This window comes from Rana temporaria, chromosome 10, assembly GCF_905171775.1.
Source record: "Rana temporaria chromosome 10, aRanTem1.1, whole genome shotgun sequence".
NCBI classification, from domain to species: domain Eukaryota; kingdom Metazoa; phylum Chordata; class Amphibia; order Anura; family Ranidae; genus Rana; species Rana temporaria.
In genome coordinates, this window is record NC_053498.1 from 26826978 (window position 1) to 26851102 (window position 24125).

The following is a 24125-nucleotide window of genomic DNA, read 5'->3' on the forward strand; positions in this document are numbered from 1 at the left end:
GACACTCATTAGAACTGAGAAAGCCACTTGGATAAGTGGCAAAGTATTTTCATTACTAATTTTGAATGTGATGAACTGCTACTAGCTATACCAAAGTCTAGATAAAAGAAAATCTTTACAGACATCAAAGCCTATAGTTTTTTGCAAGTAATCCTTAAGACAGTTTTTTTTAAAAGACTGATGTCAGTGCTAACACCCATCCCGACACCTCTGCCCTGTCAGGGAGGAAATACAAGTAAATAAACTAATCTCTGAGAGGGTAAGGCTCAGCTAGTTTAACAATTCAAGAGTACAGATTTCAATTATTTTATAAATGCCCATTGGTGGCTGGTTCTCTTTAAAAGATTTGTTTCTCTTGTAAAGTTTGATTAGAGGGAATGTGGAATGTTTCCATATATATTTTCTTTATTATGTTTATGTTTAGGAACATACAAACAAACAGCTTGTTTACAGAGTTCAATAGCTAAATTTTAGATTGCAAATATCTGATGAGTTAGAGGAGCATCTAACCCCATCTTCGTTCTGTATGGCACTTTACAGAGTTTATCCTACTTTGTACTGAGCACCTATTGATTTTTTCAGCTGTTAACAAACATAAACTAGAGGGGAAGTCTTCTAGCGAGGACATCAGTTCCAATAAGGATGGTTGAAGGTGTGATTTTCCTTTACTTTGGGAAGCGTTCATCTTTCTGTTAACTTCCTGTTGTGTTGAATTGGAAGTAAATCTCTCCATTGGGACCACAGCCATGAAAACCCTTATGACCTGTACACACGGTCAAAATTTCCGATGGAAAAAGTCCAATGGGAGCTTTTCCATAGGATATTCCGACCGTGTGTGTAGCGCCTGGTTACTTTGAAGTACTGGTGCTTTTTAAAATTTAAAGGGAGATCAGAGTGTAGTTAAACTCTGATCCAACTTGTTATGCTTAAAACAGGGTCTCTGTCTCAGCTTGGCTTTGCTGTGGGCTTGGCTGTGCTGTGGGCTGTGTTCTTCCCACCCCTGTGCGGTAGATGGCAGCAGTGGAGTCAAGGTTTGGGTGCTCTTCCCCAGCAGCCAATCAGGAGGGTGTAGCCTCGCTGTGCATGCTGGGGGAGGGTATTTATGAGGTAGGCGCCATTGGTTCTGGGTCTTCTTCATCCAGTGTGGCACCCACCTTTAGGGTGGCCACATCACGGCATCCCGGCGTTATGGCCTACCTGGCCGGGGCGTGCGTGCCACGCGGTGTTCCTGGTTTTGGGGCCATGTTGGCCCGGAACATCTGAGCAGCGACTGGGACCCAGTGATCGACTGGGTTACCTCCCTTTAGGATCACAAGCGGTATTGCTGTTTGGTGGGGATTCATCAGAGGAGCGCCACTGAGAGGCTGGCGATCCAAAAGGGTCTCGACAAACCACCGGGGGTCAAGGTAGCCGGACACTGAAGGATTGATCACCTGTCAGTCGGTACCTGGGCGACATTAGGAAGGAGATCCAGGCGTAATTCACCTAAGGAGGATTAGCTGCAACCAGAGAGGGCCTGTGGCAGAGGCATCTCCCCGCTAGCGGCCAAGAAAGAGGCTTTTTATAGCACCTGCAATACGCCCTCAGTGTGAAAGGGGTCTAAAGGATTGATTATCCTGTTCAGCTACTTTTGTGATTTGTACACCTCTGCCAGCCACCTCTTTTGTCTGAGTGAACAAATACAATGTCCACTAGTTCAGGAAGATGCCCGCCGAAAATCCGCCATTTGTCAGGGGTTAGCTCAATGTGCTCCTCTTCAAATTTTCTCCGTCTTCTGCCCACTGATGACGCATCCTCTTTCTTTATATAGGGTGCTAGAGGAGTGTTGTTTGGGGCAACTGTCAACATTGTTAACCAATCATGGGTAAGTAATATTTATCTGCCAAGGTGGCTGGTAAAACCCGGACCGGATTCCACCTTAGTTTTCTGAAAATGAACGCATGCGAGGTGAAACATAATGTCCATCAATCACCTCACCTTTCATAATGTCACACTGTTTAAGTTTAAAGTCCATTATAAAACCTCAGGTGTGTCAGTGATTTGGTTCAGCCAGGGTGGGTCATCACTGGGAGAAACAGAAGGACTCTTCCAACCAATGGCTCCCTGGGGATACTGCCACATTAGCTTATAAGGAATACACACTACTACTAAATTGTATGTAGCACTACCCCCGTAGGAGCTGCTGGTTTAGATATGGTCCTGCCGTTACCTCAGTATTCTCCACGCTCGTCTCAGGGGTCTTCCTTGAAGAGTTATCACAAAATTGTCTGCACCAAACACGAAGCCTCTTTCAAGGTTTTTATTAACAAAGTTCTCCAACAGAGGGGTAGAGGGACAGGGAAAGACTCGGGTACCTTTGCTTTGCGGATCAGGGGTACAAACTTAGATCCAGAGGATTAATTCGGTTCCACACTCAATTCCAGCTACACCAGCTAGGCCTACTCTCACGACCTAGCAGCTGGTGTGAAGCTCACTAAAGTCTCTGCCACAGACTTGATACGTGTCGTCAGGCCGTCCCACAATCTTCTGCCACAAGATCGTGTAACTACTCACACACTCTGTAAAGTTCCAATAAAGTACACGACTCACGGTGCCAAGAATCTTTCAGCCAAACTGGCAGCACGATGAGGTAAATTTGCCAGGATAAGTCCTTCTATTGAATTCCAATGGTTCAGCTTCCTCCAGCAGGCAAGATAGCGAAGGACCATCCCTGGACTAGTAGGCCCCAGAAACTTCTGGGCCTACTCTCAGTTGCAAAGCCTCGGACCAGCCGGCCCCAAGGCTGTGAGACAGCTCACACATCTCCTGAGGCCATGAGGGCCATCAGGTCAGGATCAGAAGACCCCGCCAAAACGGTGTCTGTCCCATAAGTACCCTCACCCAGAATGCACAGCGGGTTGACCACGCCCCCTGGGCTGCATCTGGGAAAGAGATACCCAATGCATCCAGCCTGTTGCCTTTCCAACCTTGACTCATGGTGACAGCGACACCCACCGTCAAGGGGAAAATCATGCAACCCAGCTGAACTGAAACAGAACCAACAATTTAGCATAATCTGAGCTAAACTACTGCTCAGACAACTATAATTTAACACACAGCGCCTACTCAATGGGAGCAGGGAACAACATGTATTTTAGATCTACCTGGACTTTAGGTTTATAAAAAGGCTGAGCTGAACTTAACACAGCTATATACTTCAAATTGCCAGACACTGCTGCCATGGAGATCAGAATAATAAGGCAATTCTTTACTACTTCACTTATCACCCAAGCGACATACTTAATGGTATATCAGTGTTCCCAATCTGCAGGATAAAATCTCGATCACAAGTGCTGTTTGTACAGCATTGGCATTATATAGAAACCATACATAGTTTCTAAATCCTTTAGTGACAAGATGGGGAAATGTCCACGTGTCTCTATCTTGAAATATGTTCCGGAATGGTAAAAAAAAAAAAAAATCCAGGATAAATTGCAGTTCTGGAAAACATTAAAGTGACTCTTTCGCTATCCGGCACAGCATAGTTCAGTCTGGCAGAGCAGGAGACCTGATTTTTGTCTGCTGCAGTTTGGTAACACCAATTAAGTCCCTCCCATATTTCTGTCACTCTCCTCACTCCACCTATCAGCATGTTCCTTGCAGAGCAGCACAAGTAATTGACTCCTTGTGATGCTTTTCTCGCCCTCAATCTGAGCTCTACTGTTAAAGAATTGCAAGAAGCTGATAGCACATCACATTTAGGTACTTCGGATGTTTGCCTGGAGTTTAGGTTTAGCTGTCCCACCACCCACACTGCCTTTACTGTACTGAAGACTAAGCTTGCTGAAGAATCTTTAGCCTCCAATTGTGTCAGATGCCTAGTTCCCTGCTATGTGCTGTAGTTCCCTTGTCTGGTCTAGAAGTCACTATTGTGTTCTGTTATTATGTAGGTGTAGCGCCCTGGGGTTTAGTCAGGGAGCTCCTCACCAAATTCCTTATCAGGGGTAGCTATTGTAGAAAGTTGATAGAGATCCCTTGATTTCTACCTAAGTTTGGCCTTGTTGTACTTTTCTCTTCTGACACTAGGGGGCCAGGCACTTGGTGGCATTAGATGTGAGAAGGAAATTTCAAGGTCAAGTTATGGGTATATGGGATATCTCAGCCAATGGGAAGGGGTTTTCTTGAATCCCTTAGCCTGCTGGGAGAGCCTATATATTCGGGTGGAGACAGGTGATCTATGTTCGGACTTCCATCTGGTTGGACTTGCGTTGTCTGCCCTGGGCTGCTAGGCCAGAGATCGGGCCTATCCCAGGGACATCTGGCTGCCAGGCTGTCTTAGAGCCTATCTAGAAGTAAGAGGACAGCGCAGGGTTGGGACTGCGCCTTGCAGTTCAACCAAAAGTGACAGTTCTGCCAGCCGGAGAACCTGTAGTGGTTATAGGTAGAAGAGAAGCTATTGCCACTAAGGGACCAACTCCTTTACCAGGGACCAGCCTCCCGGAAGTGGGGAAAACAGGTACCTGTTCCCCCCCCCCCCCTGAAAGGTGCCAAATGTGGCACCGGAGGGGGGGGGGAGACGGATAAGAGGAAGTTCCACTTTTGAGTGGAACTCTGCTTTAAGGCCCCTTTCACACTGGAGATCTGATCAGGCCTGCTTGTCAGTTTTTCAGGTGGACTTGATCGGATGGCTTATTCATCCTAATGTACAGATCTATTTACACCTGTCTACCTCCGATTCAGAGTGTATTACATTGCTATAAGCAAGCATTTTACTGTATGAAACATAATAATTTTGTCTGTTTTGTTGTGATTAGCTGTGATTGGTCAAAGCTAATCACATGGTACAGATGGGCTGTGATTGGCCCTGTCTGTACCATGTGATAAAATTGACCAATCACAGCTAGCAACACCTTTGTACACATTAGATGGCTTGAAAGGAAGCCATCCATTGTGTACAACTGTCATGTGACCTGCTTCCATCATTACCTCCTGAGTTTCTTTAAAAAGTAAAGGTTGCACATAATAATAAATACAATAAAATGTAATATTTCATGTATTAGCCAGAACTTCCAAATAGTCAACAGTTGATGCAACAAACCACAATTTGCTAGTATGCATGGTCCCAGAAGGAAGCCTCTTCAAAAGATGATGCACTAGAAAGCCTGAAAACTGTTTTCTGAAGACAAGCAGACTAAGGACATGGATTACTGGAACCATGTCCTGTGGTGTGATGCAACCAAGATAAACTTGTTTGGTTCAGATGGTGTCAAGCATGTTTGGCGGCAACCAGGTGAGGACTACAAAGAAGCATGGTGGTGGGAGTGTCATGCTCTGGGGCTTCATGAGTGCTGCCGACACTGGGAAGCTACAGTTCATTGACGGAACAATGAATGCCAACATGTCCTGTGACATACTGAAGCAGAGCATGATCCCCTCCCTTCAGAGACTGGGCCGCAGGGCAGTTTTCCAACATGATAAGAACCCCAAACACACCTCTAAGACGACCACTGCCTTGCTAAAGAAGCTGAGGGTAAAGGTGATGAACTGGCCAAACATGTCTCCAGACCTAAACCCTATTGAGCATGGGTGCTCAACCTGTGGCTCTCCAGCTGTTGCAGAACTTCAAGTCCCATCATGCCTCTGCCTTTGGGAGTCATGCTTGTAACAGTCAGTAGCTTGCAATGCCTCATGGGAATTGTAGTTCTGAAACAGCTGGAGAGCCACAGGTTGAGCACCCATGCTATTGAGCATCTGTGGGGCATCCTCAAACGGAAGGTGGAGGAGCACAAGGTCTCTAACATCCACCAGCTCTGTGATGTCGTCATGGAGGAGTGGAAGAGGACTCCAGTGACATCCTGTGAAGCTCTGGTGAACGCCATGTTCAAGAGGGTTAAGGCAGTGCTGGAAAATAATGGGGGCCACACAAAATATTGACACTTTGGGCCCAATTTGGACATTTTCACTTAGGGGTGTGCTCACTTTTGTTGCCAGCGGTTTAGACATTAATGGCTGTGTGTTATTTTGAGAGGACACAAATTTACACTGTTATACAAGCTGTACACTCACTACTTTACATTGTAGCAAAGTGTCATTTCTTCAGTGTTGTCACATGAAAAGATATAATAAAATATTTACAAAAATCTGAGGGGTGTACTCACTTTTGTCAGATACTGTATATCACCTTATTCATCATCCCATAGACAAAACAAGCATTTATCCCTTCCAGTACAGAGGGAGTCTAACTGAAAGATTAGGTTTTCCTCCATCCGGGAGTTCAGTGTTAAAATGTCCTACGTAAAAAAGGGGCCACTAAGCCACTGGTCCAGATGTCAACATTATGTGATATTATTTTGTATTGAACGCAGTAATGTAGATCAAGTTAGTTTCACTTATTGTGTAGAATGTTAATGACGACTTGTTGATAAGACTTTTAATTATGGTGCCTTTACACCCTACATATCTTTAAAAAATGTTTTATAAAGAAGTAATTCAGAAATGAAGTATTTGATTTTTCAGATTTGACTTTCTTTCATAATCTCCTAAAATTTTTACTCATTTTTTTTAATCATGTAATTGTAATTTAAAAAATAAATTACATTTCTTACGATATTTTTAATTGCTAGGAGTCTTTTTTTTTTCTTTAGGTTAACTAATGAGTTCAGTGATCATTCAAACGCATTTCCCAAGTTCACAATAATCTAGAGTAAATCATAAGATTATTCATTGCAGCAGGTACAGCATTCCTTATATTCCACCGAAATTAACAAAGACAGACTAAATTAACACCTCTAGACTTTTATAGGGTAATGGCCAGACTGCAAGAAATACAGTAGATGTAAACTGACTTTAATGGACCTTTGTGAAATTGCTGATAAATTGTGATAAAATCTGGCTTTTTACTAACTATACAGTAAAACAAACCATGCCCACTTCCATCATTACCCCCTGGGTTTCTATAAAAAGAAAATATTCCACATTATAATAAATACAATAAAATGTAATATTGCATGTATTAGCCAGAACCTCCAAATGGTCAACAGTTGATCAACAAACCACAATTTGCTAAAATTATCTGTGGTAAGTTCTATCATTTTCTCATCTACGACCACTTCTAGGAGAATGGAGAAAACAAGCCAAACTCTGTTGGCCCAGAATCACGCAGATGTTATAATATTTCATTTGAATGTCCATGTGAACTATTAAGTTAAAGAACTGCTTTACCTACCAAAGGATTCAAATGTTTCTTCAGCTGCTTAGCCAGACAGCAAAACCAGGTTGGTGATCTTTTCTCTACTGCATTTAAACAATGAAACATGGTCACCAACCTGCCCCTATTCTGTGCTTAAAAAAATTGCATTCACAGACTATTGACTGATAGTGTTGTGCAAAGCACAGGAAGCTTGATTGGCTCGGACTCCTCTGTCAAGAAGTGTGAATACTGCTGTGAAAGGAATCCCAAGATGTCGATATCAAGTATTTATCTTAATTGCATTCAAAAACACATTTAAAGTGTATCTAAACCCAAAAATAAAATTGTAATACACTGTATTCTAGTCTTTAGATGAGATGCCTACACTAGTTTTCTTATTTCAGGCTTTTTTTCTCTCTTTAGGTTCACCTGGAAATCAAGCAAACAACTGTCACGCCTACCCCAACGTAGGTGGTCAGACACTATAGCTGGCTCTGTGCACTTCACCTATAGCAGACCCTTTTCCCTTAAGGCAAGCAGGCCTACCGGTACTTGGTTGCCCCCAGAACATAAACACGATGCTATAGTGTCTGGCCAGCCCAGCCGGGCAGACGCAAACAGAGCAAACAACAGGTACTTCAGATAGCATGGTACAAGTAGAGTCCAGGTAGAGGCAGGCTGAGTTCAGAGAATAATCCAGTATCCGTTCCAGGTAGAAGGGCAGGCTGCGTTCAGGGGATAATCCAGACCAATCAGAATCAAACACAGGCGATCCAACAACAAATAAGACAGACTAACAGGGGCTTGGTCTAGAACAATGCAGGTAGTCTGTCTATCACAAGAGAGGGATAGAGTGTTCAGTTTCCTTATATAAGGTGACTGAGCAGATCAAACAGCCAATACCCTGTACACACGAGCTGAATGTCCGTCAGAAAAAACTTAGATTGTTTTTCAGATGGAATTCTGCTCAAGCTTGGCTTGCACACATACGGTCACTCTAAAGTTCTCTGAACTTTCGACCATCAAGAGCGCGATGATGTATAACACTACGACGAGCCGAAAAAATGCTTCCGAGCATGTGTCGAATTGTTTCCGAGCATGCGTCGGAATTTTGCGCATCGGAATTGCATACAGACTATCAAATTTTACGTCTGTAAATTTGAGAACCTGCTCTCAATCTTTTGCTGGCGGAAGTTCCGACAGCAAAAGTCTGATGGAGCATATACACGGTCGGAATTTCCAACCAAAAGCTCACATCGTACTTTTGATGGCGGAATTTCCGACCATGTGTACGCAGCATAACAGGTGAACACAGATAGGGAGAATGCAAGAGCCAACACCCAGCTGCTGGAATAGGGAGCAGGAGCACTTAAGTGGTCATGACAACAACACACTTCCCGTCTGTCCCTTTGTGGTCACACTTATTTCTCCATTGTATCCATGGAAGGAGCCATGGTTGTCACACGTCTGCCTTTGTTCTTATGCACTGTATGGTGGATTGATGGGATTAATAGTCTACACAAGAAATATAAGGATGCTTTCTTTTCGGCTTATAGGAAGTGACAAAAACACGGGTTTTGTGCAAATTACACTGCACTTTGTCATAGACGTCTATTGCATCGGACAGTTTGGGTGCTTTTTCTGAAAGTGAATCAGTGTGAAAGGGGCCATAGTGAAAATTACAGCTGACTTTTTCATACAACAATGTAAAGATTGATAACCAGCAATATGAAGACACAATGGCAAGGGTGTAAATATAGGAGTAACAGGGGTCGCATTTGCAACCCGTCCCATGCTTCAGGGCCCCTGTCAGATTTGTCTACTCCTAAATAGGAGGGGAGGCATATATGATCCCCTCCATTATCCTCCTGGCTCCTGCAGCTACTGAAAGTCCGCTTCTCCTCCTCTTCCTCCCGCAGGCATTCAGAGGCAGCTGCAGTCAGGAGGATAATAGAAGTGATCGTTTCTTCTATATGTCGCCTCTACTATCCAACCTGGTGCCCTGTCATGATCAGACGTCAGGCTTGAAGACCAATTGCAATAGCAGTGGCAGGACAGGTATACAGGCAGTCACTTCTGGCAGATGACACAGGCTCATCTGAGGTGCGGAGTCTAAGTACTAGCTGGTTTTCCTCAGAGCTCCTGATGGTGGAGATGGATTTAGCTCCAAGCTAGTTCCAGGTCGCAGTCCTCAAGTTTGCCCCACCAGGGTGTGAGCAAGCCGGGGTCCAATAGCAGATAAACAGACAAGGATGAAACAGCAGCATGGTCAGTAAACAAGCCAAGGGGTCAATTTACAGGCTGCAGGTTGGGATCAAGCAGTAGAGTAGTCAATGAACAGTCCGAGGGTCAAACACAGGTGGTTGCAGGTACAGATGGCAGCAGGAAAGACAACAACAAGGCACAATAACCTGGCAAAGAGGAAGTGCTGAGACAAGGCTTTTATAGGAAGTTCATGGGAGGAGCAAGGGGTTCAAGGTTCAACAGCAATCGAGACACTAAGCAGAATAGTCTAATGAATCAGGTTTATGCAGCAGATCAGGCCGGGAGCTATCCAGCATCCCAGATAGCTCAGTGGGAAGAGCCAATGCCAGACACAGAAGAGGGTTCAAGCCCAGGTCCTGACATGCCCTGATCTACTGATGCTGACAGGGGGTCATGGGTCTGCATCTCAGCTCCGCCCCCTTGATTCCAGCTCCTGCCGGGTAAATCTTGCTTCCTGCCCGAGCCTAAAAATGCATTCCCTGCCACAGCAGAGAAAGCATACACATTGCACTGCCCAGCACCTGTGTGGCCTCCTGCCCCCCTCTTACAACACTGCCCAGGTACCCCTCTTCTTCCACTTTGTCCCCCTCTTATCACACTGCCCCCCCCCTCCTGTCACACAGCCCAGGTACCCTTATCCTGTGACACTGCCCCCCTCCTGTCACAATGCCCCACTCTTCTGTCACACTGTCCATGTACCTTTCTTAGATGTGATGGCTGCATTTGTTTTATTTTTTTAGACTGACTTTCTTTTATTTTCATCTGGTGATCTGTCAGAACAAACTGTCCTGTCGATGTAGCAGTTAAAGGGATCTGACCAACTATTTACCACTGACAAGGGGTGCTTACAATGATCAACTTTTATTCATGTTAACCACTTAAGGACCGCCTCCTGCACATATACGTTGGCAGAATGGCACGGCTGGGCACAAGCACATACCTGTCTGTCCTCTTTAAGTGCCCAGCCGTGGGTCGCGGGCGCGCGCCTGCGACCCGGTCCGAAGCTGCGGGACCCGTGGACCCGATCGCCGCTGGAGTCCCGCGATCGGTCCCCGGAGCTGAAGAACGAGGAGAGCTGGGTGATATAGGGAAGCACGATCAATGACCACACACGTCCAGCCCCGCCCCCTACAGTTAGAAACACATATGAGGTCACACTAAACCCCTTCAGCGCCCCCTAGTGGTTAACTCCCAAACTGCAATTGTCATTTTCACAGTAAACAATGCATTTTTATAGCATGTTTTGCTGTGAAAATTGAGACACTCCTTATAAGGTCTTAATTCTGGCCATTTATTTTCTCTGCTCCTGGCATGGAAACTGTTAACCACTTACAGACCGCCCACTGTCGTTATACATCGCTCCCAGGGATGGACTGACAACTCATGGGGCCCCTGGGCAATAGAAGATTATGGGGCCCCTGGGCAATAGAAGATTATGGGGCCCCTGGGCAATAGAAGATTATGGGGCCCCTGGGCAATAGAAGATTATGGGGCCCCCGGGCTTACAGATGGCCACCACGCCAGGAGGCATTGCATAGGCAGGGCAGCTAAAATCTCAGGATTTTCACATCAAAAGCATGTCGGTTTTGGACATATCAGGGACAGATGTAAAAAAAACACAGATTTTTACATATTGTCCCTGGTTTTATCGAGCCTGGCAACCCTGATGGGGCCCCCTAGTGGCATGGGGCCCTCGGTCAGTGCCCGAGAGTTCCAATGGACGGTCCGCCCCTGATTGCTACTTTGAAGAGGAATACCGTTGTTATGGTAGCAGCTAGCTACCATAACCCCAGTACCCTCCTCAAGAGTGGGCGGTCCTCTTTCAGATAAAAGTGGTCTCTGCGGCAGATACACCATGAGATCACTTTTATCGGTGGTGAGAGAGGGGCCCCCCCTAGGGTTGCCACCTGTGCAGGATTCACCCGGATAGTTCGGGTTTGGAATCATGTGTCCGGGTTTCAGACTGCCTGAACCCCGGACACATTATTCAGACTGGACTATGGCTTCCCAGCAGGGTTGCTGGCTGCAGTTGTCTAAGCTGAGAGTGTCTGTTACATTCCTTTTTCACACTGCCCAAAGCCAGTACTAACAATTTCCCCACACACAGACGGGAGAGGAGAGAGGGCATGATCTGCCCCTCTTCCTCCCACCCCTACACCTCTGTGTCTACCCACACTCCAATACCCAGCACTGTGCCTCAGAAAAGGAAAGTGGGGGCCAGAAATTTGAGGTGCAGCAGCCTCACATACATCTGGATGAGAGGTGCTAACTGCCAAGGGGTGAGTGAGCTCACCATCCATCCCTGTCTGTGACAGAAGTCTCCCCCCTTCTCTCTCCTGCCTCTGAGTGAGTACACCAAGGTAAATCAGGGTTCTCAGAGAACCCCTTACATCAGAGTTACCCCTTACACCTAGAGGCCACAGTGTTCCCCCTTTCATCAGTCCTCTCCGTACATCAGAGTTCTCAGTGTTCCCCCTTAAATCAGGGTTCCCAGACCATCCCTTATGTTCTCCCTTACATCAGAGTCTGCCGAGTCCCCCCTTACAGTGAAAGGGGAACTCTGCAGATTCAGATGTAAAAGGGAAACTCTGTGGACTCTGATCAGTGGCGGAATTATCATGGTCGCGGCAGTCGCGATTGCGACTGAGCCCCGCAGTTCCGCTACTTTAGGGGGGCCCGCAGACCCCCCTTCATCTGTCTGCCAGTATGAGGTGCCGCGGAACCCCGCCCGTCCATCTGCCAGTGTGAACGGCCCGCCAGTTAACTCCGCCGCGGGAGGAGGGGGGTTTGTCCATTGATACTGTTGAGGATGAGGGGAGAGAAGGCAGAGCTGAGACAGTGGACATGGACCACCCTGCCCCGCCCCTATCCAGAGAGAATGTGGGGAGGCGAGGGAGGTCACTGAAAAAGACCAGCTGACACCAATCACCTGAAGAGGGAGGAGCTGGCAATCCATGAGGAAAAGGCATCCCTAGGCTCACGTGTGACAGAGTTCTGAGTAGGAATCAATTGTCTGAACTAAGTAAGTGACAAATTGCCAGTGCAATCGATTCCAACCTCCACCACCTCTGCCTCTTACTGATCATCCCATCCCCCACCACTGCTGCCACCCCCCATAACACCACCACTGCCACCCCCCATAACACCACCGCTGCCACCCCTCCTCAACACTATCACCTCTGACACCTCCCCTCAATACCACCACCACTGCCACCCCCTCTTAACACTACCACCCCCTCTCAACACTACCACTGCCACTGCCACCCCCTCTCAACACTACCACTTCCACCCCCTCTCAACACTACCACTTCCACCCCCTCTCAACACTACCACTTCCCCCCCCTCTCAACACTACCACTTCCACCCCCTCTCAACACTACCACTGCCACCCCCCTCTCAACACTACCACTGCAACCCCCTCTCAACACCACCACTGCCATCCACTTTCAACACTATCACTACCACCCCCCATCAACACAGCCGCTGCCACCCCCCAACACCACCGCTGCCACCCCCTTCAACACCACCACCACTGATGCCACCCCCCCCCCAACACCCCTCAACAAAATTATGCTTTTTCGGGGGGGGGGGGGGGCTGAAGTTTCTAGTTATGCCTCTGACTCTGATGTAAAGGGGGAACTCTTGTGAGTAACTTCATATGATTAGAAATATTATTTAATTGCAAAATATATGTATAATTTCTACTATAAAAAAATTGCCGCTCTCCGGTGCCCTTTGCCGCTTACCGAAAGCTGTCTGCAGCTCTACCCCCTCCTTGTGACAGCAGGTCAGGGATCCTCTCCCGGGAACCCGTTGTGACAATTTAAAAAGAGCGGGGCTCCGCCCACACGGCCACGTCATTCATTCACAGATCCCTGTGAATCAATGAGCTGCAGTAGCCAGCTTGTAGTTATCAATGAACTACAAGGGCACCAATGAGCTTCCTCTCCTTCACTAACTGCCTGCTTGTATCGGAGGTAACTACACAGCTACACAGACAGTTTGCAGAAGCCTGACATTACACCTTTGATCTGCTGATCGTGGGAGCAATGCTTTACAGGCTCCTAAAAATAAATGCACATTTTTTTAACCGGGACACTTATTTTTTGGAAAGGTGAACCCAGGGGAGGGCTGGCAGGGGGGGCAGGGTGGCCGGGCTGGTGACACTATGCACAGCCACCACTACCGAATGCTGTTTTTGCAGAGCAGGAATATGCCTGCTGGAGCTCTGTTAACATAGGTCACGGCCGCTGCTCACCTCCCACTGTGAAGCCATGCCTGTGTCAGCTCCGAGGTAGATGGCTGCAGAGCTGAGCTATGTCTCGTTTCATACATAGCTCAGCCTCAGCGCACACCAGCGCTGACATCCCCTTCTCTCTCTGCACTGACACGAGGAGAGATAGAGCTCATCTGCTCCTTCTCCTGAGTCTGCCCTGCCCACACTCCCTGGGCATGTGTGGACACTGGACAGGAAGTTTGAACCCAAAAAAGCTCTAGACAGCCTGCCTGCGCCTCAGCCTCCATCCTGGAAAGCTCACCCTCTCCAGTTTCTCCTGCCTCCCAGTGTATAAAAAGGGGTGCTCTGTGGACTTTGTTAAAGGGGAGGGGGGCAGGCTTTGGTGAGCAGAGACCCTCTTTACACAATAGTCCACAGCATGCACCCTTAAATTACGTTTCCCAGAACCCCCCTCACATCAGATCTGATGTATACTGGGTCTGTGCGGACTCTGATGTAAGGGGAGGCCTCTGTGCGGACTCTGATGTAAAGGGAGGCCTCTGCATGGACTCTGATGTAAGGGGAGGCCTCTGCGTGGACTCTGATGTAAGGGGAGGCCTCTGCGCGGACTCTGATGTAAGGGGAGGCCTCTGCGCGGACTCTGATGTAAGGGGAGGCCTCTGCGCGGACTCTGATGTAAGGGGAGGCCTCTGCGTGGACTCTTGTGATCATGAAAAATATTAGACTGTTTTCCTCGATCCATCACTTTTCCACGCTCGATGGGCCATTTGACTGGACTTGCCCCCCAGGCCTAAGGCTGCCAGCCCTCCCCTGGGTGAACCTATCCTCTAAAGTCCTACTATATCTCATCATTATGTCCCCCTTTTGCAAATATAGTTATGTAAAAAAACATTAAAAATAAGTGCCTATACTGTGTAAAATCCAGTAATACACTCTCTTACCCTGGTCTGCACATGCTCAGTTGCTCATCATTTTTTGGCACTGTGCCTACAGTCAGAGCCACCAAAGGCTGATCTGCTGACAGCTTTAAGATTTACTGCTGCTCAGGGGCTCTGAGCTTCAGCAAAATGGCAGCCCCCAGCAAGAAGAAACAGGAACAATGCTGGAGGCAATTTACAGCACACACTCATTTTGGTAGCATAATTATTAATGTGGAATGTATGCTCCTGGATAAAAAACATTTTTTATCAAGTTGTTATGGACAAAGTCCTGCTTTAAACATTTTCTGAATGGATACATTTTATATTTTTTTATTTGTTAATCACCCCAACCATCCAGATATGAGCCACCTCCCAGCTAACCCTGGCTAATCCTGTAGATAATTATATGAATGTAGAAGACAGTACAAGCAATATGGTGCTTCCTGGTGAGGCGCAGTGTAAGTAGTTTACGTTGTCTGGGAGTTTATGATTGTCTTCGAGTGGCTGTAAAGGCAGAATACTTTTTACCTTCATGCATTTTATGCATGAAGGTAAAAAAAAAATCTGCATGTAGCCCCCCCATACTTATCTGAGGCCGATCTTGACCCAGCTATGTGCGCAAGAGCACAAGCTCTCTCTCCTCATTGGCACAGACACAGCAGCGGAAGCCATTGGCTCCTACTGCTGTCAATCACAGCCAGTAAGGAGGGAGCAGGGGCGGGCCAAACAGCGCTCTGTGTGTCTTATAGACACACAGAACAGGCCTGGGATCCAGAACGCAGGTGTGCCACAATAAGAAGCGGCTTCCTATGGTGACACACCAAGAAAAGGAGCCAAGATCGCTGGCGGGGGACCCGAGAAGAGGAGGATCGGGGATACTCTGTGCAAAACCATTACACAGAGCAGGTAATCATAATATGTTTGCTATTTAAAAAAAAATCTTCCTCTATAATCACTTTCAGTAAATCAAGCTTTATGACCATCACAATAATCATAATTAATTCCTACATTGTCTGTATGTGTTTTGTTTTCAAATAAAGTGGAAAATAAATGAAGATATGGAAATACATCGTCTGACAATATGCTGATACATTCATTACTCACCATAGATTTTCAGGTATACAGGTGTATCACTTTGATTTATATTTGTTTGCATCTTCACTATGTAATTTCCCTCATCAGTTCTATTTAGGTTGGAGATCTGTAGAGATCCATCAGGGAAAGGTGTCACCCTACTATTATTTAGAGGTCCGAGAATAAGTGGGTCCTTATCACCAGGGAAATATGAAAGGATTTGATAATCTTTGCCTGTGTTTGGTCCTTTATACCAAACAAAATTCCGAATTCCCCCAGTAATCCCAGTAACACTCAGAGTGACAGATCCTCCGATGACCGGATTCTGAGGGATCAGCTGAACACTCATCATTCCACCGGACACATCCACCAACACACCGAGGAGAACTGCAAGAGAAAGTGACAGATAAGAAGATCAGAGATTAAATATTAAAAATATAAAGTAATTTAAGTATTTTGCAGTATTCAAACGTGATGAAGATTTGTCTGGAGTGGCTCAGCTCTGTAGTTTTATAGGCAACTTCTAAAGAGAATCTTCTTTGGAATTCATTGGCACAGGCAATATACTGTATATTCCTATCCACGCAAATATCTCAATGCATGTATTGCTTAATCTCTTAACCCCCGGACCATATTGCTGGTTAAAGACCAGAGCAGTTTTTGCGATTCGGCTCTGCGTCGCTTTAACTGACAATTGCGCGGTCGTGCGAAGTGGCACCCAAACAAAACTAGCGTCCTTTTTTCCCCACAAATAGAGCTTTCTTTTAGTGGTATTTGATCACCTCTGCGGTTTTTATTTTTTGCGCTATAAACAAAAATAGAGCGACAATTTAAAACAAAATGAATATTTTTTCCTTTTTGGTATAATAAATATCCCCCAAAAATATATAAAAACATTTTTTTTCCTCAGTTTAGGCCGATACGTATTCTTCTACATATTTTTTGTTAAAAAAAAAAAAATCGCAATAAGCGTTTATTGATTGGTTTGCGCAAAAGTTATAGCGTTTACAAAATAGGGGGTATTTTTATGGCATTTTTATTAATATTTTTTTTTTACTAGTAATGGCGGCGATCAGCGATTTTTTTTTGGTACTGCGACATTATGGCGGACAGTTTTGGGACCATTGGCATTTTTATAGCGATCAGTGCTATAAAAATGCAATGGATTACTATAAAAATGCCACTGGCAGTGAAGGGGTTAACACTAGGGGGCGAGGAAGGGATTAAGTATGTTCCCTGGGTGTGTTCTAACTGTAGGGGGGGTGGCCTCACTAGGGGAAATGACTTATCTTCTGTTCATACACACAGCTCCCGGTCCTCGCTCTGTAGCGAGCCGACGTATAGCTACGGCTCTCGCGCAGGGGAGCCGACCTACCGCCGTATAACTGCGGCGGCTGGTCGGCAAGCAGTTAATCTCTTAAAATACAAAGGAGTCTCCAATATATGCCAAAACACAGATGCCTTGAATTCCATAGCAACTGACCTTAAAAGCAGAGGCGTAACTAGAACCTTCAGGGCCCCAATACAAGAAACCATGAAGGGCCCCCCCTGACCGGCCGGATGGGACTCTTCCCTCCAAGCCCGATGGCAGAATGCCAGGGCCCGGGCGCAAGTGTAACGTTTGTGTGGTAGTTCTTCAACTGGTGTCAGATATTTATTTCTTTCTTCTATTAGTTTTATTATTATTTTTTACAGTTTTATTAACAAAAAAAAAATTGCAATTTTTTATAGGGTCCCACTGGGGTGGAGGGTGCTTTGGTGATATATCAGGAGTCTAAACAGACCTCTGATGTTTCACATTTGAGACAGAAAAAGGAGATGGAGGACACAGCCCTCCATCTCCTCCTCTGCAGCCTCAGCTGCACAGAATGAATGAACAGGAATAGCTCTGTACAGAGCTTCCTGTTCATTCACAAACTGAAGCATAGGAAACACCATTTACTATGTTTCAGTTATGAATGGACAGAGTCAGCGAACAGTATGGATCACCGACTTTCCATTCAGAAAAGGCTTCATCTTGACAAATCCCCTGCAGCAGTTGGCAGGAGAACTCTGCAGAGCTGCGGGGACTGGGGAAGGGAGGGGGTGCCAGGAAAAAGCACAGGGGGGCTGGAGAGCACACGGGGGGGGGGGGGGGGGTTGCAGAAAAAATGCATAGGAGAAGCGATGGGGGCATTTTTTTTTTCCATCTGGAGGCACCCCAATCTAAGGCTTGGTTCACATTACTGCATGTCACAGAATGTGTGCAAAATTGTGCTTGTTCTTCACACGCAGACAAACACGCTGCTCTTTACCAGACCTGCATGGGTGTCAATCATTCTTAAAGGGGTTGTAAAGGTTCAGTTTTTTGTCATACTTACCTCCACAGTGCAGTTAGTTATGCACAGAGAGGCCCCGATCCTCCTCTTCTGGGGTCCCTATGTGGCGCTCCTGGCTCATCCTCTTCTCTAATGTCCAGCTTGAGAATCGCTCTCCAACGGGACACCCTTGCGGGCGTGCTCCCGTGTCCTGCTGCTGCGTTCATAGACACAGACAGCAGGACTCGGCTCCACCCCCCAATGCCCACATCATTGGATTTGATTGACAGCAGCGGGAGCCAATGGCTGCACTGCTATTAATCTATCCAATCAGGAGACGAGACACAGGCCGGAGCTGGTGTGCTTGTCCCTGGGGTGAGAAAGGCAAAGCCTAAGGCATGTAAAACAGGGGGTCTGGTGGCCTGCAACATGACAAAAGGTTTTTCAAGGTAAAAAACAGCGAGGGTTTACAACCCCTTTAACCACTTAAGCCCCGGACCTTTAGGCAGCTAAATGACCCGGCCAGGTTTTGCGATTCGGCACTGCGTCGCTTTAACAGACAATTGCGTGGTCGTGCGACATGGCTCTCAAACAAAATTGGCGTCCTTTTTCCCCCACAAATAGAGCTTTCTTTTGGTGGTATTTGATCACCTCTGCGGTTTTTATTTTTTGCGCTATAAACAAAAATAGAGCGTCAATTTTTGCTATAAAAAATATCCCCCAAAAATATATAAAAAAACATTTTTTTCTCTCAGTTTAGGTCAATACGTATTCTTCTACCTATTTTGGTAAAAAAAATCGCAATAAGCGTTTATCGATTGGTTTGCGCAAAATTTATAGCGTTTACAAAATAGGGGATAGTTTTATTGCATTATTATTATTATTATTTTTTTACTACTAATGGCGGCGATCAGCGATTTTTTTCATGACTGCGACATTATGGCGGACACTTCGGACAATTTTGACACATTTTTGGGACCATTGTCATTTTCACAGCAAAAAATGCATTTAAAATGCATTGTTTACTGTGAAAATGACAATTGCAGTTTGGGAGTTAACCACAAGGGGGCGCTCAAGGGGTTATGTATGACCTAATATGTGTTTCTAACTGTAGGGGGGTGTGGCTGTAGGTGTGACGTCATCGATTGTGTCTCCCTATAAAAGGGATCACACGATCGATGACGCCGCCACAGTGAAGAACGGGGAAGCTGTGTTTACACACGGCTCTCCCCGTTCTTCAGCTCCGGGGACCGATCGCGGGACTCCAGCGGTGATCGGGTCCCGGAGTTTCGAACCAGTCGCGCACCCACGGCTGGGCACTAGCACAGGACGTGCCTGTGCCCAGCCGTACCATTCTGCCGACGTAAATGTGCAGGAGGCGGTCCTTAAGTGGTTAATGGTACCCCTACGCATTGGCAAACATGGTGCATTTTCTGCACTGCACCCCATTTCTGTGCAATAAAAAAAAAAAAAAAAAGAAGGATAAGGGAATTTTTTGGGGCAGCCCGCTGAAATTAATTTGCTGCCCTATACGCAACACACTGCTTCACAGATGTGTACCAAGGGCTTGTTCACGTGTGGGGATGAGGCGCAATAAAACCACATGATTTTGCTGCATTTTTACCACCCCCAACTGTTCCCCCTGTGGCTGCAATGGAAGTATAACCCTAGGTGAATGGGGCAGCACTGCAACCACCCCTCAACTGTGTGCATTGCACGCAGTCGCAGCATAGCGATGATGCATTTAGGGGGGTTAAAACAGGCGGCGAGGAGGCAACATATTGCCTCTTGACCATGGAGCACGTCACCGTTTATGTGGATACCTACTATTGCAGCACTTTGGGATTTGTCAGCACAGCAGCACTTGTAAAAGGAGTTTTTGTATTGGAAATGTATTCATGCAATTTTGCACATTTATTTGAACTTTCACTGTCCACATGCTTGTTCATTAATTCACGTTACTTCATTGTGTTTTTTGTCTATATGATGTATGCACATTATTAGCACTTTAATACACTTTATTTGGGTTTGTTAGCGCTGTGGTATATATAGTTTTATACATTTTTTCCACAAACATACACACACTCATATATTACACACACAGTATCCCACAAAAGTGAGTACACCCCTCACATTTTTGAAAATATTTTACTATAACTTTTCATGTGACAACACTGAAGAAATGACACTTTGCTACAATGTAAAGTAGTGAGTGTACAGCTTGTATAACATTTGCTGTCCCCTCAAAATTACTCAACACACAGCTATTAATGTCTAAACTGCTGGCAACAAAAGTGAGTACACCCCTAAGTGAAAATGTCCAAATTGGGCCCAAAGTGTCAATATGTTGTGTGGCCACTATTATTTTCCAGCACTGCCTTAACCCTCTTGGGCATGGAGGTCACCAGAGCTTCACAGGTTGCCACTGGAGTCCTCTTCTCCTCCTCCATGATGACATCACAGAGCTGGTGGATGTTGGAGACCTTTGTGCTCCTCCACCTTCCATTTGAGGATGTCCCACAGATGCTCAATAGGGTTTAGGTCTGGAGACATGCTTGGCCAGTCCATCACCTTTGCCCTCAGCTTTAAGGCAGTGGTTGTCTTGGAGGTGTGTTTGGGGTGGTTATCATGTTGGAATACTGCCCTGCGGCCCAGTCTCTGAAGGGAGGGGATCATGCTCTGCTTCAGTATGTCACAGTACATGTTGGCATTCATGGTTCCCTCAATGAACTGTAGCTCCCCAGTGCCAACAGCTCTCATACAGTCCCAGACCATGACACTCCCACCACCATGCTTGACTGTAGGCAAGGCACACTTGTCTTTGTACGATTCACCTGGTTGCCGCCACACACGCCTGACACCATCTGACACCAAATAAGTTTATCTTGGTTTCGTTAGCCTATAGGACAAGTTTCCAGTAATCCATGTCCTTTTTATATATATATATATATATCCTAATGTATAGAATGCATTAGGATAAAAAACCCTCTGGTGATTTTATTTTTCTTACTTAACCACTTAAGACCCGGACCTTTAGGCAGCTAAAGGACCTGGCCAGTTTTTGCGATTCGGCACTGCGTCGCTTTAACTGACAATTGCGCGGTCGTGCAACGTGGCTCCCAAACAAAATTGATGTCCTTTTTTTTCCCACAAATAGAACTTCCTTTTGGTGGTATTTGACGACCTCTGCGGTTTTTATTTTTTGCGCTATAAACAAAAATAGAGCGACAATTTTGAAAAAAATGCAATATTTTTTACTTTTTGCTATAATAAATATCCCCCAAAAATATATAAAAAAAATGCTTTCCCTCAGTTTAGGCCGATACGTATTCTTCTACCTATTTTTGGTAAAAAAAAATCGCAATAAGCGTTTATCGATTGGTTTGCGCTAAATTTATAGCGTTTCCAAAATAGGGGATAATTTTATTGCATTTTTATTAATTTTTTTTTACTACTAATGGCGGCGATCAGCGTTTTTTTTTTGTGACTGCGACATTATGGCGGGTCCCGCGGTTACGGTCACGGAGCTTCGGACCGTGCCAACCACGGCTGGGCACTTAAAGAGGACGTACCTGTACGGGCATGTGCCCAGCCGTGCCATTCTGCTGACGTAGATGTGCAGGAGGCGGTCCTTAAGTGGTTAAAGGAGTTGTAAAGGCAATTATAGGCATCAAATTTACACCGAAAATTGTTAAAATCTACAATTGTGTACAAATATGAACGGTACTATTATGATGACTTTTGTTATGCCTTATGAAAACACAATAAAATATTTAAAACAGAAAACTCTACAATTTTATTTGAGACAGGCTTTAACCACTTCCCGACCGCCGCATGTAGATGTACGTCGGCAGAATGGCACGTACAGGCACATTGGCGTACCTGTACGTCCCTGCCTAGACGTGGGTCGGGGGTCCGATCGAGACCCCCCCCCACTACATGCGGCGGTCGGATTCCCGCGGGGAGCGATCCGGGACGACGGCGCGGCTATTCGTTTATAGCCGCTCCGTCGCGATTGTCCCCGGAGCTGAAGAACGGGAAGAGCCGTATGTAAACACAGCTTCCCCGTGCTTCACTGTGGCGGCTGCATCGATCGTGTCATCCCTTTTATAGGGAGACTCGATCGATGACGTCAGTCCTACAGCCAAACCCCCTACAGTTGTAAACACACACTAGGTGAACCCTAACTCCTACAGCGCCCCCTGTGGTTAACTCCCAAACTGCAACTGTCATTTTCAATAAACAATGCAATTTAAATGCATTTTTTGCTGTGAAAATGACAATGGTCCCAAAAATGTGTCAAAATTGTCAGAAGTGTCCGCCATAATGTCGCAGTCACGAAAAAAATCACTGATCGCCGCCATTAGTAGTAAAAAAAAAAAATAATAATAATAAAACTATCCCCTATTTTGTAAACGCTATAAATTTTGCGCAAACCAATCGATAAACGCTTATTGCGATTTTTTTTAACAAAAATAGGTAGAAGAATACGTATCGGCCTAAACTGAGGAAAAAATTGTTTTTTATATATGTTTTTGGGGGATATTTATTATAGCAAAAAGTATAAATATATATATATATATAATATATCAAAATTGTCGCTCTATTTTTGTTTATAGCGCAAAAAATAAAAACCGCAGAGGTGATCAAATACCACCAAAAGAAAGCTCTATTTGTGGGGAAAAAATGACGCCAATTTTGTTTGGGAGCCACGTCGCACGACCGCGCAATTGTCTGTTAAAGCGACGCAGTGCCGAATTGTAAAAACCCCTTGGGTCATTTAGCAGCATATTGGTCCGGTCCTTAAGTGGTTAAGCACCAAATTATGGACTTTATAATACAGCACACAAGAGGATAACAGAAAACAAATACAGATTGACTGGCTATGGGAAAAAAAAACTTTTGTTAATTAATAATTCTCTCGCTTTTTCACTCCTGATCTTACCTGATGCAATAACATAGAGGCTGAACCGGTGTTGCTTGGAGATCATTTTCTTTAGTTGACAAACTCAGATGTAAAAGTTAAACACCAATCTTTTCATTCAGTCCAATTTGTGCTTCTCCTTAGTCTCAGATATCCTCAGTGTCACTTCAGATTTCCTGGATGGCTTTGTCTGAATCCAGAAAGTACTAGATCCGTAAACGTTTGTGCTTTTTAATTCTCCCTTCCCTGTTCTCCTCGGTCTCTTCTGTGTCTGTGTGACTCTCTGTATACTGGGCAGCTCAATATCTGGGAGGTGCAAAAGGGGAAGTCGTGCAATACTCCACAGTCAGCTGTTACTCTGCTATACAAAGCATTCCAGTTGCGCACACTCCTAAGATTATTTGCATTTACAGTTGCTTTCTGTTTTTCATTTTCAGGGCTTCCACTGTTCCTAAATTAAAAAAAAAAAAAAATGTTGCCTTTAGTTATAATTTAATTTGAAGAGTAGTGATGGGAAAATATCAATATTTTGATGCTGTCTATAAAAAGACAATGAAAGAAGAAACTGAGCTCCCAATTTATGAAACAATAGGAACAAGACTTAAATATCGAAGAAAGCTGGGTAGCTAGAAGAAGTTTGAATGAAAATCCATATAAAAATTTGTGCGAAAATTCTCAGTACATTTGATGGCTTAATAATAATAATAAAAAAAGTGTCCTTCGCGCTGCTAAACAGTGAATAAATAAAGTCTTCCAAAATATACAGTAATGAAAATGCAGCAAAAACTAGCAGCGTTTACAATACACAGCAATAAATAAATAAATAAAAGTGGATTATTGCGCATAATCTTATAAACACACTAATAATGTGGAAATAGAGAAATATATAGGGCCAGATTCACAGAAGAAATACGCCGGAGTATCTACTGATACTCCGGCGTAGTTTCAAATTTGCCGCGTCGTATCTTAATTTGTGATTCACAAACAAGATACGACGGCTTTTGGCTAAGATCCGACAGGCTTACGGCTTCGTACGCCTTCGGATCTTAGGCTGCAATACTTCGGCCGCCGCTGGGTGGAGTTTGCGTCGTTTTCCAGCGTCAGGTATGCAAATGAGCTTTTACGGCGATCCACAAAGGTTTTCGCGTTCGTTACGTCGTCGCTAGTCGTTTTTTCCCGTCGCAAAGTTACGGCTGCTTTAACATGGCTTAAATTTAGACGAGCCATGTTAAAGTATGGC

General features: G+C 45.3%; 1 protein-coding gene across 2 annotated transcripts in view; it reads right to left on the minus strand.

Moving 5' to 3' along the window:
• Positions 1-23279, minus strand: part of LOC120916461 (carcinoembryonic antigen-related cell adhesion molecule 1-like) — a 102850-nt gene extending 79571 nt beyond the window's left edge. Inside the window, exons 1-2 of one of the 2 annotated variants that reach the window (XM_040327438.1) lie at positions 22907-23279; positions 15695-16051 (exon numbers count right to left, since the gene is read on the minus strand). In XM_040327438.1, coding sequence (XP_040183372.1) covers positions 15695-16051; positions 22907-22952 — 403 coding nt within the window. In that variant the 5' untranslated portion in view covers positions 22953-23279. The remainder of the gene's footprint in view (positions 1-15694; positions 16052-22906) is intronic. The other variant, XM_040327437.1, reaches the window with a different exon arrangement.
• Positions 23280-24125: the final 846 nt, after the last annotated feature.